Source organism: Colobus angolensis, unplaced genomic scaffold, assembly GCF_000951035.1.
Source record: "Colobus angolensis palliatus isolate OR3802 unplaced genomic scaffold, Cang.pa_1.0 Scaffold241, whole genome shotgun sequence".
Taxonomy (NCBI): Eukaryota; Metazoa; Chordata; class Mammalia; order Primates; family Cercopithecidae; genus Colobus; species Colobus angolensis.
The window spans coordinates 3,565,321-3,579,085 of NW_012115611.1; the positions used below are offsets into that span (position 1 = coordinate 3,565,321).

At 38.2% G+C, this 13,765-nt stretch overlaps 1 protein-coding gene across 2 annotated transcripts in view; it reads right to left on the reverse strand.

Annotated features, from left to right (window-relative positions):
* Positions 1–13,765, reverse strand: part of EYS (eyes shut homolog (Drosophila)) — a 2,062,375-nt gene that overhangs the window by 11,816 nt on the left and 2,036,794 nt on the right. Inside the window, exon 42 of one of the 2 annotated variants that reach the window (XM_011945634.1) lies at positions 7,294–7,354. The exons of the other annotated variant lie outside the window; for it this stretch is intronic. Coding sequence (XP_011801024.1) covers positions 7,294–7,354 — 61 coding nt within the window. The remainder of the gene's footprint in view (positions 1–7,293; positions 7,355–13,765) is intronic. 2 annotated transcript variants of the gene reach the window in all.

Below are 13,765 nucleotides of genomic sequence, written 5' to 3' on the forward strand. Positions count from 1 at the left end.
TTTTGTGGTAGTACCTATTTGGCTTTGCTGCTTTCCTTTGGCTGGACTGAACATCTGAGAGGGGAGTCTCAAGAATGGAAGAGGTCAGTCAACAACAGCATGATGAGAGAGTTCCCTGTTACCCAGTGGGGAGGAGCTCGAATTGTATTTCAAGAGGAAGTTTTTGCTGAAACTATTGTTGCTACTGGGTCAGTGCAGGATTTGAGAATTATCTGTGCACATGTGAGCATATCATAAAACAGCTGACCTAACTCATGCTTTTCCAAAGAAGTGACACGTACTGAAATTACATGTAAATGTCACTAAACTAAAACTCAAAATAAATGAATTTTATTAATATCTCTGACATTGTATGTTTTGAGAAGATGCTCAATACATATTTTTTATATAATGAGAAAGGCTTCAGCTCTAATAGCTTATTATTTGATTAAGTATTCAGTAACAAAGTACTCAGAGGATTGCATTTTCTAATAATAATACACATTCAAAATATTGGTGCAAGATGTCATTTCAAAAAGAGATACATTTTTACTTAGCAGACTTCAAGGATAAACTAGAACAGGAAAAATGACTATGCTTAATATGACTTAAATGTTTATTTTATAGATTAAAATAAAGTCAAGAGAAAAATTGAGGTGGACATAGCAGTGATTAGTCATTGAGCTATGCCCAATTATTTCTTTTATGTCCATCTACTCCTAAAAGTGATCACTTTGTGGTGAAAATATTTCACATGTGTTTTGAAACCATAAATTACTGTTTCCTGATTGGCTATCCATCTTCTAAATTTAGTGACCATTGGCAACCCTCCCTATTTCACCATAGGCAAAGATTTGTGCCAACACGTTCACTAGGTTCACAGAAGTTGAATTAAAGTATTTTGGCTGCCTGTCTGGGACATAACAGTAAAACAAACAAAAATTCTTTGTGCTGTCATCCTTGTGGGTGGAAATAGTAAACTAAATAAACATATGTTGGTAAACTAAATATATGATACATGTTTAAATAGTGAATATATGTTGATACATCTTAGAAAAACAGGGAAAGGAGAAAGGCATGTGTGCATGTGGGGGCAGGAAAAGCATTATGAGGAAGGTGGTTTTGAATAAACACCTCAAGGAGGTAAAGAATTGAGCCAAGTGGGTCTTTGAGGAGAGAGGGAATACTGAACCCTAGGGTGACAGGGTTGCTACCATGATTAAAGAACAGGAAGGAGGGCAGTGTGACTGGATGAATGTTAAGGAAGGGGAGAGTTTTAATAGACAAGGTCAGAGAGGTTATGGGGGCCAGATCACATTATCAAAGACTGGGAAGGTTGTGAGACTTTTACCTACTGGCTATCTAACTTATTAGCCTGCAACTTCTCTTCTTTTCTTTTTAATTTCAACTTGTATTTTAGGTCCAGGGGTACATATGCAAGTTTGTTACATAGGTAAAGTGCATGATGCTGAGGTTTGGGATACAATTGATCCCATCACCCAAGTAGTGAGCATAGTACCCAATAGGTAGTTTTTCAGCCCTTGTCCCCCTCCCTCCCTACCACCTCTAGTAGACCCCAGTGCCTATTGTTCCCATCTTCATATCTATTTGTACTCAGTGTTTAGTGCCTACTTATGAGAACAGGTGGTATTTAGTTTTCTGCTGCTGTGTTAATTTGCTTAGGATAATGGCCTCTAGCTGTATCCATGTCCTTGCAGCATTTTCAATGATGATGGTAAGAGATGTGAAACTCCAGAGACAAAGGACAGTTTATTACAGCATTAGCAGTAGCCAAGGTGTCAGCATTTTTGAGTCAATTCTAGGAACCTCAGTTCTCTCACAGACCATGTTATAAACATGGAGTGGGTTGCTTGGGGGAGGAAGTCTGAGGTTAGAGATCCAAATATTTTTATAATGGGTAGTGAGCATCCTTGCTTTTTGCTCCAAATGAAGACAGTATCTCCATCTTATAAGGCAGTAAGCAAACTGGCTTATTACTCCAAAGGAAGACATTATCCCTGTCTTCCAAGAATATTTTCTACACAAACATGCTTGATAACCGATAACAAAAACAGCCAGTATCTTTAATCAGCAGATGGAGGCCATTATCCTAAGTGAATTAACACAGAAACAGAAAACCAAATACTGTGTGTTCTCATAAGTCGGAGCTAAACATTGGATACACATGGACATAAAGATGGGAACAATTGACAATGGGGACTACAAAATCGGGGAGAGGCAGATGGGAGTAAGGCTTGAAAAACTATATTGAGTACTATGCTCACTACCTGGGTGACTGGTTCAGTTGTGCCTCAAACCTTAGAATCATGCAGCACACTCTTGTAACAAACCTGCATGTGTACCTCCTGAATCTAAAATAAAAGTTGAAAAAAAAAGTATAGAAACATGACAGGTCAATAGAAAATTGTCTCTCTACACATGGCTATTATATCCATCGAGACTGTCTTATAAGAATGAGATGGGAAGTCACTGGAAAGCTTTGAGCAGAGGAGTGTCATCATCAGATGGAAGTTAAACAATATCGCTTTGATTGCTGCACTGAGAACAGAGTGATGAATGCAAATGTGGGAACAGGGCACTCCCTATCAAGAGGTTATTACTGTAATACTGGTAAGAGGTGATGGTGGCTTGTATCAGAGAAGTAGCAGTGGAGGTAGTGAAAAGTGGTCATGTTTCAAATATATTTTGAAAAATTGAAAGATCATATGTGGGTAAGAAGGAGAAGAATCAAGGATAACTATGGGCGGATAATGTCATTAACTGAAATAGGGAAGACTGTGGGAGAAGTCAGATATTTTGGAGAAGATGGGGAGCTCAGGTAGGATACGTTTGAGATGTTTTTAAAATGTTCAAGGTGGTGGTTTAGTAGGCTGATGTATGATCTGGAATTTAGTAACTAATAGATCAAGCAACAGAGATTGGTAAGGAATTTAGGAGATTTAAACAACACAATCAGCAAGTCTGATATCATGGACATATAGGACATAGTATTTGACCTTCCCAATATACATTCTTGTCAAAAACACATAAAATATGTACAAATATTTCCTAAATACTGGGCCATAAAACAAGTCTCAAAAATACAAAAGAATTGATATTATGTATACATTTACAGACTTGCTCAAAGCTATGATTCAGAGGAAAAACATGCTCACTTTGACTGTGCATCAGTAGCAGGTAGCATGCCTTACATTGCTCAGTTTAAACTGTACCTTTGAGTCTTGTTTTGGTTTGGTTTCTCAGTCTACACCACGTTTGCTGTATCTGAGTTTACTTTTGAGTTGCTTTAAAAAATTATTTTGTGCAATAGAAATAATAGTGGTTTGAGTGTTGAAGGTGCTTATAAGAGGTAATAATGGAAATATAATTTTAATAACTCACTTTGAAACAATTTTGAACTCACAGAAAAGTTGTCATAACAAAAGGAACTCCCTTATCTCTTTCACTGAGACTCTCCAATTGTTCCTATTTTATTGCATTTTCTCATCTTTTTCTTTGTTTTTCTTTTTCTCAGTTCCTGTCTCTGTCTTCCTATGTCTCTGTCTCTGTCACACACACACAGACATACACACACACGCGCGCGCACACACACACACACCCTATTTATTATTAGACCTTTTTCCCAACCTACAAAAACAGGCTAAAGATGCAGTGTCCTACAACTTCTAACCATTCTAGTCAATGTTTCCTGTAAACAAGGATATTTTCCTATATAATTAGCACTCAAACCTCCAAATCAGGAAGTCAACATTGATATATCATTACAATCCAACAATCCAATCCATAGGCATGATTCACGTTTCAACTGTTCCATCAAGGACTCTTTTTCCTTTCTCGTCCAGGATGCCCTTCAGGAATGTGTTACGTTTAGTTGTCATGTCTCTTCATATTTCTTCAATCTGGAACAGTTCCTCTTACTGCTTTTCCATATTCTTGACAGTTTTTAAAAGGCTTTACATCCTGTAGACTGACCCTCAACTTAGCTCTATCTGGTGTGTCTGCATGATCGATTCAAACCATGTAATCTTTGTGGAAATCATGTGCACATCAAGAGCTACGTAATGTAGACCCATATCACTAAGGTTAGTATTAAACTTGATCATCAAACAGATGATCAAATATACAAAAAGGAGCAATATTTGGATTTGCCAGGTTTCTTCACTTTAAATTCTCCATTTTCCCTTGTAATTCATTTCTATGTCAGGCAAAAGTATTCAAAAATTACATCAATATCCTGATCCTCAACTAATCTCCACCCACTAGCAGCATTAACTTTCATCAATGACTCCAGGAATTAAGTACCTTTTTGAGATGGTTGCTACATACTGATTATCTACTTACAACATTCATTTTATGTTTATTAGCTGGAATTCCGCTAATAAATAAATATATAGAAGATCTTTCCTTTTTCTCATCCTCCTTCATTTACATTTTTCCCTGCCTCCCTCCTTCCTCCCCTCCTTTCTATCAGTATGGTATTATTTTTATTCAATGGATTGTAATCTGTTATTATCATCATAATTGTTTTGTTTATCAAATTCTCCCTGATTTGGCCAGCTAGAGCCCCTTCAAGCTGGTTCCTGTGTCCTTCTGTCTCAGGTTATTTTTCTAGAAGCAGACTCTGGGATGGAACTTAGGGTATGGGAGGTTTATTGGAGAGTGTGCTTGGAAGCAACATGTGTGTGAGGGAGAAGACAGCAAGAGGGAGAAGTTGGCAGCTGATTTCACAGGGAGCTCTTTAGAGTCATTTCAAATTGAAGCAAAGGGCCAGGCCTTTGGGGCACCCCTCTGTTCCTGTCATCTTCTCTTTAAACAGTTATTGGATTCAAGCTGTCACTGGTGAGGTGGTGTAACCTGGGACAAAGCAGCTCTCTTCAGTCCTGGTGAGGGACTTACCTTTGAACTCTCTGTTGGCAGTATTCCCAATAGTTGAGGAAGTGAGTACCTCCATTTAGAAAGGGATGGGGTGCAGATCTGCATTATGTACCATAACATTCACTTCAAGGAAAATTCAACATTGACCTTGGTACTATTTTACTTTATGAATTAGAAAGTAAACTTATTCTCCCCACCCCTAGCCCCCCAAATGGAGTCTTGCTCTCTTGTCCAGGCTGGAGTGTAGTAGTGCAATCTTGGCTCACTGCAACCTCTACACCTTGGGTTCAAGCAATTCTCCTGCTTCAGCCTCCTGGGTAGCTGGGATTATAGGTGCATATCACCACACCCAGCTATTTATTTTTATTTTTATTTTTTTAGTAGAGATGGGGTTTTGCCATGTTAGCCAGGCTGGTCTCGAACTCCTGACCTCGTAATCCACCTGCCTCAGCCTCCCAAAGTGCTGGGATTACAGGTGTGAACCACCATGCCTGGCAGAAACTATTGATTTTCTTATTTATAACACTTAAAATTACATGAAAATTTCAGCACTTTTGGAACCACAAAAATTCCAGAAAGATAATGTGTGTAACCACGTGTGGTCCTAATTAGATTAAAATGCTATATTCCAGATGTTAATTAAGACCCTGATATGGCTTGGCTGTGTCCCTACCCAAATCTCATCTTGAATTCCACATGTTATGGGAGGAACCCAGTGGGAGGTGATTGAGTCCTGGGGGCAGGTCTTTCCTGTGCTGTTCTGATAGTGAATAAGTCTCATGAGATCTGATGGTTTTACAATGGGAGTTTCCCTGCACAAGCTCTCTTCCCTTTGCCTTCCACCATCCATGTAAGATGTGACTTGCTCCTCCTTGCCTTCTGCCATGAGTGTGAGGCCTCTCCAGCCATGTGGAACTGTAAGTCCATTAAACCTCTTTTTCCTTCCAGTTTCAGGTATGTCTTTATCAGCAGCATGAAAATGGACTAACACAGATCCTGACTTTTGTTTTCAAAACACTTTGCTTGAAGAGCTGAATATAAGTTGGCACCTCCCATTTCTCTCACCTGCTTTGAAATTCTTATAATAAAGCTATGTGTTCAAAAATTTCAATGTCCCATGTTCCTAGATAAGGGATGGATCTATTTTAAAGATGAGATAGGTGAAGAACTATTTACAATGGATTGTACGTTTTGAAACAATTCATAGATAGTTGATACTTTTATTGTTGAGTTATGTGCATTAGGGTTTTACAGCTTGAATACTGAAAATTCTGATGCCTTTTGGGTGTGAATGGGTCTGCCTCTAGAAACAGATAGAAGCCACAAATAGGACTTCATGGAAGCCACAAATAGGATTCAAAGGACTCTGATTAAGTAAGTAGCATCTATCATCATTAAATTAGCTTCTCAACATATCCTCTGTTGTTCATTTTGAGGTAGAATTTGGGAAAGGTCCAGGGTTTTCAGTGACTCATACCAAGTTTTTCTGGCAGTGAATCATCTTTGGGAGACTTTAGAAATCCATATAGGTTAACTAAGAAGAAAATGCCACAACACTCTTCTTGGATAACTGATCTACTGAGTCCTGGCCAATAGCTTCAGGGATGGTCAGTGTAAGGGACTGTTTCAGAAGGGTTAGTAATTCGTTTTCTGAGAGGGATAATAACTAATAATTCAAGTTACTTCTAAATTACACAAACTTCACTCATGATCACCACTTTTATGGTCTTTATTATAAATAGAATCCCTCAGAGAAATTAATAATATTTATATTTACTCCTGTTTAACAACTGCAGCATTAACTGGCCAATACCATCTAGTAAAAAAGAAAATAGAATAGGCTGTTTAGTGAAGTGGAAACATTTGGATTGCAATGAAATACCATCTGATTTATGAAATCCATAGATTTCTAAAACAATATTTTTAGTAAAGATATTATGTCTTCTCAAAATACTTAAGGATAAATGATACGGAATATCAAAGGAAGATGTTTTTAATATGAGCGAAAGATTGCTTCAGGGAGAGCACAGACTGGCATAATATCAAAGATCAAGAAAAGTGTTCAAGGATTTGTCACAATTTATTGAAAAGGCTGAACTTGGTAGGAGTCACCCAGGAAGTAGCTTGATTTTCCCCTGTGATTCCCCTTTGGATATGTCTGTGAGATCTTCCATTCTCATCTTTGATGATACCTTGGGTGAATTTGTTAGATCTTTTGTCATTTTCAGGTTTCAGTGAAATGTTCCCATTTTCACGTACTAAGAGACCCCATTCAATCTGAATCAAACTGCCAACATTTCACCTAATTATAAGCTTCAATCCTTTCTCCACAGCTCATCTGACAAATTTGGAAAGCTGTACTAGCATAGTCCGGGTAGTTGTATGTTTTTGTTTTGCTGTTTGTACTGGTCCTTATCCTCCTTCTTCACTTTCCATTCTGCTGGTTTTGGCTTTTCCAAGATCACAGTGAGGATAAGTGCTAAGAAAACAAGAGAAGGGTATTTTTTGTTTGCTGCTATTTGTAGCTCTTTATCAGCTGTCTAATATCTTCTGTCATGGCAGACACTCTTGGATCTTTGAAATCTCTTTAACTCCTCACTTGTACATCTGTCCTGCAGTTCTTGACAAGGCTGATGCTTCTTGCCAGATCCTTTATGAATCCAAATCAGCTTTTGCTCTTGTGGGAGGCCTCCAGCACATTTCCTCTTGAGACAACTTACCTTTCTGGTCAAGGTTCTTTTAAGGTGACTCATGCCTGCTTATCTTGGCCATGGTTCTTGCCCTGTCTTCTGTGGAATGGCACCTCTGCTCCCCAGCTGCTATGCCTCTGGCCTTGCTATTAGGGAAAGCTACAGCCAGCCTCTTGGCTTTAAGCTACTTTGGATGTGGGTCAGGAACTGGTCTTAAGTTTTCTGTCACTCCAGGGACATAGGTCTGACTCTGAGATCTTGTTCTCTCATGCTCCACTCCTGTTTCACAGCCAAAGTCAGCTCAGCAGAAATTGACAACCCCAGGAAGGAAATCTTAGGTTTTCCTTGTGGCAAGAGCCTTTACTTTCTTTGAGTACATTTTGATTCCTTTGTCACTCATTTTTTGGGTACATCCTAACCCCTCTTCCTATGCCAATAATGCTCTTCAAGAAAACCCAAAAAACAACCGTTTTTCAGAACCAATTCTCTTAGATCCTACCCCTACCCCACAATATAGACTGGGAGCAAATGATGGACCAATAGTACCATCTCTTGGCATACTCTGTATGGATCATCTATCAGCTCTTTTCACTCAGCATAATGCCCTTGAGATCCTGATTCAATACATGCTTGATTCAATAGTTTGTGTCTTTTTATTTCTGAGCAGTATTCCATGGGATAATTCTATAAGATTTGTTTAACTATTCACCCATTGAAGGACATTTGGGTAGTTTTTAGGATTTGGCTATTATAATAACTCTGCTGAGACCATTTGTGCATGTGATTTTGTGTGGGCATAAGTTTTCTTTCTTTCTTTTTTTTTGGTATAAATGTCCAGCAGTGTGATTGCAGGGTTGTATGGTTAATGTATGTTTTGTTTTATAAGAAACTGCCATACTTTTTTCTATAGTGGCTATACTATCTTACATTCTCACCAACAGTGTGTGAGGGATCTAGTTTCTCTATATCCCTGCCAGTATTGGCATTGTCATTATTTTTTAATTTTAGTTGTTCCAGTAGATGCATAGTGATATCTCATCATTCATAAACTGTTTTTAGACTTGTGGGTATACATTATACTTATTATTAGCTTTGAGGCCTCAGCCTGAACTTTTAGACAAGAAAAATTTAATATCTCATTGCACAGTGATTCAGACAACCTCTGACTTAGGCTAAGATTTTCCAGGAAGGAATTAGAATTCTAATTAGAATTCAAATAATAGTTTGGCAGGCATATCAGCTTGCACCTAAGTTATATCTTCTGATGTGTTTTATATTTGTTGGGCATGTCTGGTAGAATGGTGATGTCTGCCAGAAGTCTATTTACATTTAAGACTTAGAAGTTTCCTAGGAGATTACTTATATCAAAGAAAGAGTTTTGCAGACAGGTTTGCCTAGTAACCAAGCATCCAAGTTGTCAGATAGAAGGGCAGGGCAATTTTTGTGAGCTGCATGATATTTGTCAGTTAGATTGGTTTGCTAATTTTATGCACAGTTTTTCTCCCAAGTTATTCCCAGATTCAGCATAGGAAAGTAGAGGAGACTACAATTAAAGATACTAGAAAAGTTATTCTTACTAAGATTCTGGGAGACATTGAGTTTAAAGAAGAACTGTTTGAGTATTCTTCAAACCAAGCACGATATAAAAAGGAAGAGAAATCTCCGCACTTCTGCCAAAAGCAGACAAACACACAAACAAACAGTTGAACTCTGGCACTTTGATGTCTCTAGCAGTAATGGGTGAGGTCCCTGACAGGAGGGTTGTCTGGAGCCACCAGGTTGCAATTTGAGGCAGCAGTAGTGAGGGAAATGATATGTGCAGATTTGTAGATGTTATGAGGCAGCATCTTTTGTGACATATTTTCTCATTTTAGATTTTGAAAATAGTGAAGTATTCCCCCAAAATACACACCAAATAATGAACTATAAAAATACTTGGATTATAAGTATATTTTAGTGGCTTCTCTTTTCATTATAATGTATTTTTTCTCATGCATACTCCATATCTTGCTTATGTTCAAGCGTACTTTAATTTTTAATTCATCATTTAAGCTGTCTTTGAGTTACCATGATATAGGGCATAAATCATTATTTTTTACACCAAGTGCATTTTAAAAAGGAAAAGGATACTGTTTTATCTTCTTTCTTGCTGCTTTAATGAGGATGGAGGGATAAGTGACAGGCTGGTACATTAAATGTACTACTATGGAAGGACCTTTTTCTTTATCAGTGTCCCTTCCCCACCTTTAAAATCACTGATCAGGGTCTAGCAGTATCTGCTCTTCAAAACTTGGGACCAAATGATGGTGTTCTCACTTGCAATGTCCTCTCATAGCACTTTTAACTTTCTTCTGTAGTTTTTAATGCTTTATGTAATACCTATCAGAAGGGCTGCTTCTTCTTTTTTTTTTTCTTTTTTTGAGACAGAGTTCTACTCTGTCACCCAGGCTGGAATTCAGTGGCGCGATCTTGGCTCACAGCAACCTCTGCCTCCTGGGTTCAAGCGATTCTCCTGCCTCAGCCTCCCGAGTAGCTGGGATTACAGGTGCCCATCACCACACCTGGCTAATTTTTGTATTTTTAGCAGAGACAGGGTTTCCCCATGTTGGCTAAGCTGGTCTTGAACTCCTGACCTCAAGTGATTCGCTCACCTTGGCCTCCCAAAGTGCTGGGATTACAGGCATGAGCCACTGCGCCTGGCCAGATGGGCTTCTTTTAAAATAAATCTAATAGTTGACTTTTGTTTCCAGCAGTGTAGTAGATTAGATAACATGATTTACCCTCTTCCTCATCATTAAAACTACCAAAAATGTTGGATAAATTATTCGAAAACATCTTTTCCAATAAATTGATGACCTGGCAGGAAAAAAGAATATTCAGATGCCAAAAAAGGTGAAAAAAAAAAAAAAAAGAAGCTAAATAGATAAGTAGAATGATAAAGCCAGGTTTTACCTCGAGCATATTTGCCAAATCTGCTAAATCCAAAGTTTAATCTTCAACTGTTCAAGGACATGTGGATAAGAGAGAAGCCTAGAAATTGCTTAATGTGTAAAAGGAGGCTCTCCACCAAAAAACTGGGACCCTAAAGATACACTCAGTGAAAGGGTGAATTAGAAGTAAATCACCATTATTGCCACAGACACACAGGCAGAATGCTATGTTAATATGAAGGCAGAGATTAGAGTGATGCACTTATAGGCAAGGAAAAGTCTGGAGTTACCAAAAGCGGAAAGAAGCAAGGAAGAAACTGCCTCTAGAGGCTTCTAAGGAACATGGCCCTGCCAGCACCTTGAATTCAGACTTCTGACCTCCAGAAACTGTGAGGCAATACTTTTTTGTTGTTTTAAGCTACATGTTTGTTATGTCCACCCCTAGGAAACTAACAAGATCTAACCAGAGTTCCAGAGAAGAGAAAAGTAAGAAAAAGAGAGAGAAAGGATGAACAAGAAAGATAAAATTGAAGAAATAAAGCTTCAGAATTGAGAATTTCCCAGAATAGCTGAAACACAGTAATCCAATAAATTCAATAAATTCCAACAGGACTTTTTAAAAAATGTCTATGTATAAACATATCTTAATGATTGTGGAATACCAAAAAGTGAGGATTTTAAAAATAGCCAGAAGCCGGGTATGGCAGCTCACGCCTGTAATCCCAGCACTTTGGGAAGCTGAGGCTGATGGATCACCTGAGGTCAGGAGTTCAAGACCTGCCTGGCCAACATGGTGAAACCCTATCTCTACTAAAAATACAAAAAATAGGCAGGCATGGTGGTGGGCACCTGTCATCCCAGCTACTTGGGAGGCTGATGCAGGAGAATCACTTGAACGTGGGAGGTGAAGGTTGCAGTGAGCCAAGATCGCACCATTGCACTCCAGCCTGGGCAACAAGAGTGAAACTCTGTCTCAAAAAGGAAAAAAAAATTAGCCAGAGAAAGGACACAATAATTAGACAGTTGCAACAACTGAAATCAAGGGGACAATGTGATCTTCATGTGCTGTGAGAAAACAACTGTCAACACACTTTCACGGTCAAAAACAATCTTTCAAGTAAAAGAGCAAAATGCATATTCACATAAAGAGTAATAGATAATATGTCTCTAACAGACACTAAGGAAATTTTAAAGAATGTGCTTCATACAGAAAGAAAGTGATTTAGATGGATGGTCTTATTATATTTTTGAAGAAACAAAGACCAAGATAGTTTAAAAATGTATATTATGGACTAAATATTTCTGTCTCCCCAAATATATATGTTGAAGCCCTAATCCCCAGTGTAACAATATTTGGAGATAAGACTTTTACTGAAATAATTAAGGTTAAATGAGGTTGTGATGTTGGAGTTGTAATCCAATAGAATTAGCATCCTTATAAGAAGAAACACCACAGAGCATGCTCTCTCTCTCTCTCTCTGTGTACCATAGGAGGACACAGCTAGAGGCAGCTGTCTATAAGCCAGGAACAGAGCCCTTGCTGGAACCTAACCATTCTGGCACACCGCTCTTAGACTTTCAGCCTCCAGACTGTGAGAAATACATTTTTGTTGTTTGAGCCACCCAGTCTGTGGTATTTTGTTATGGCACCCCGAGTGACAAATACAATGTAGTTGAATCTAAGCAAATAATAGTGATTTGTAGGGTTGAGAAAGAAAACAAGATAGAAAGGAAACACACAACACAGTTGGGACAGGGCCTATTAGAATTAAAGGGATCATTGTATTGCTTTGGGGAGGATATAACAATTCTAAATTGTGTGTATCTTACACCAAACTTTAAAAATGAGCACATTTGCAGGAAGAGATAAACTAATCATTATAGTAGGATATATATAGTAGGATATATATATATAATATATATATATTTATTATACTTTAAGTTCTGGGGTACATGTGCAGAACATGCAGGTTTGTTACACAGGTATACATGTGCCATGATGGTTTGCTGCACCCATCAACCTGTCACCCACATTAGGCATTTCTCCTTATACTATCCCTCCTCTAGCCTCCCACCACCTGACAGGCCCTGTTGTGTAATGTTCTCCACCCTGTGTCCATTTGTTCTTATTGTTCAGCTCCTACTCATGAGTGAGAACATGTGGCATTTGGTTTTCTGTTCCTCTGTTAGTTTGCTGAGAATGATGGTTTACAGCTTCATCCATATCCCTGCAAAGGACATGAACTCATCCTTTTTTTATGTCTGCACAGTATTCCATGGTGTATATGTGCCACTTTTTTTTTTTTTTATCCAGGCTATCATTGATGGGCATTTGGGTTGGTTCCAAGTCTTTGTTGTTGTGAACAGTGCTGCAATAAATATATGTGTGCATGTTTCTTTATAGTAGAATGATTTATAATCCTTCGGGTATATACCCAGTAATGGGATTGCTGGGTCAAATGGTATTTTCGGTTCTAGATCCTTGAGGAATCACCACACTGTCTTCCACAACTGTTGAACTAATTTTACAATCCCACCAGCAGTTTAAAAGCGTTCCTATTTCTTCACATCCTCTCCAGCATCTGTTGTTTCCTGGCTTTTTAATGATCGCCGTTCTAACTGGCATGAGATGGTATCTCATTGTGGTTTTGATTTGCATTTCTCTAATGACCAGTGATGATGAGCTTTTTTTCATACGTTTGTTGGCTGCATAAAATGTCTTCTTTTGAGAAGTATCTGTTCATCTCCTTTGCCCACTTTTTGATGCGGTTGTTTTTCTTTTTCCTTATAAATTTGTCCAGGTTCCTTATAGATTCTAGATACTAGCCCTTTGTCAGATGGATAGATTTTCTCCCATTCTGTAGGTTGTCTGTTCACTCTGATGATACTTTCTTTTGCCATGCAGAAGCTCTTTAGTTTAATTAGATCCCATTTGTCTATTTCGGCTTTTGTTACCATTGCTTTTGGTGTTTTAGTCATAAAGTCATTGTCCATGCCTATGTCCTGAATGGTATTGCTTAGGTTTTCCTCTAGGGTTTTTATGGTTTCAGGTTTCATATTTAAGTCTTTAATCCATCTTGAGTTAATTTTTGTATAAGGTGTAAGGAATGAGTCTAGTTTCAGTTTTCTGCATATGGCTGTCCAGTTTTCTCAACACCATTTGTTAAATAGGGAATCCTTTCCCCATTTCCTGTTTTTGCCAGGTTTGTCAAAGATCAGATGGTTGTAGATGTGTGGCATTATTTCTGAGGCCTCTATTCTGTTCTGTTG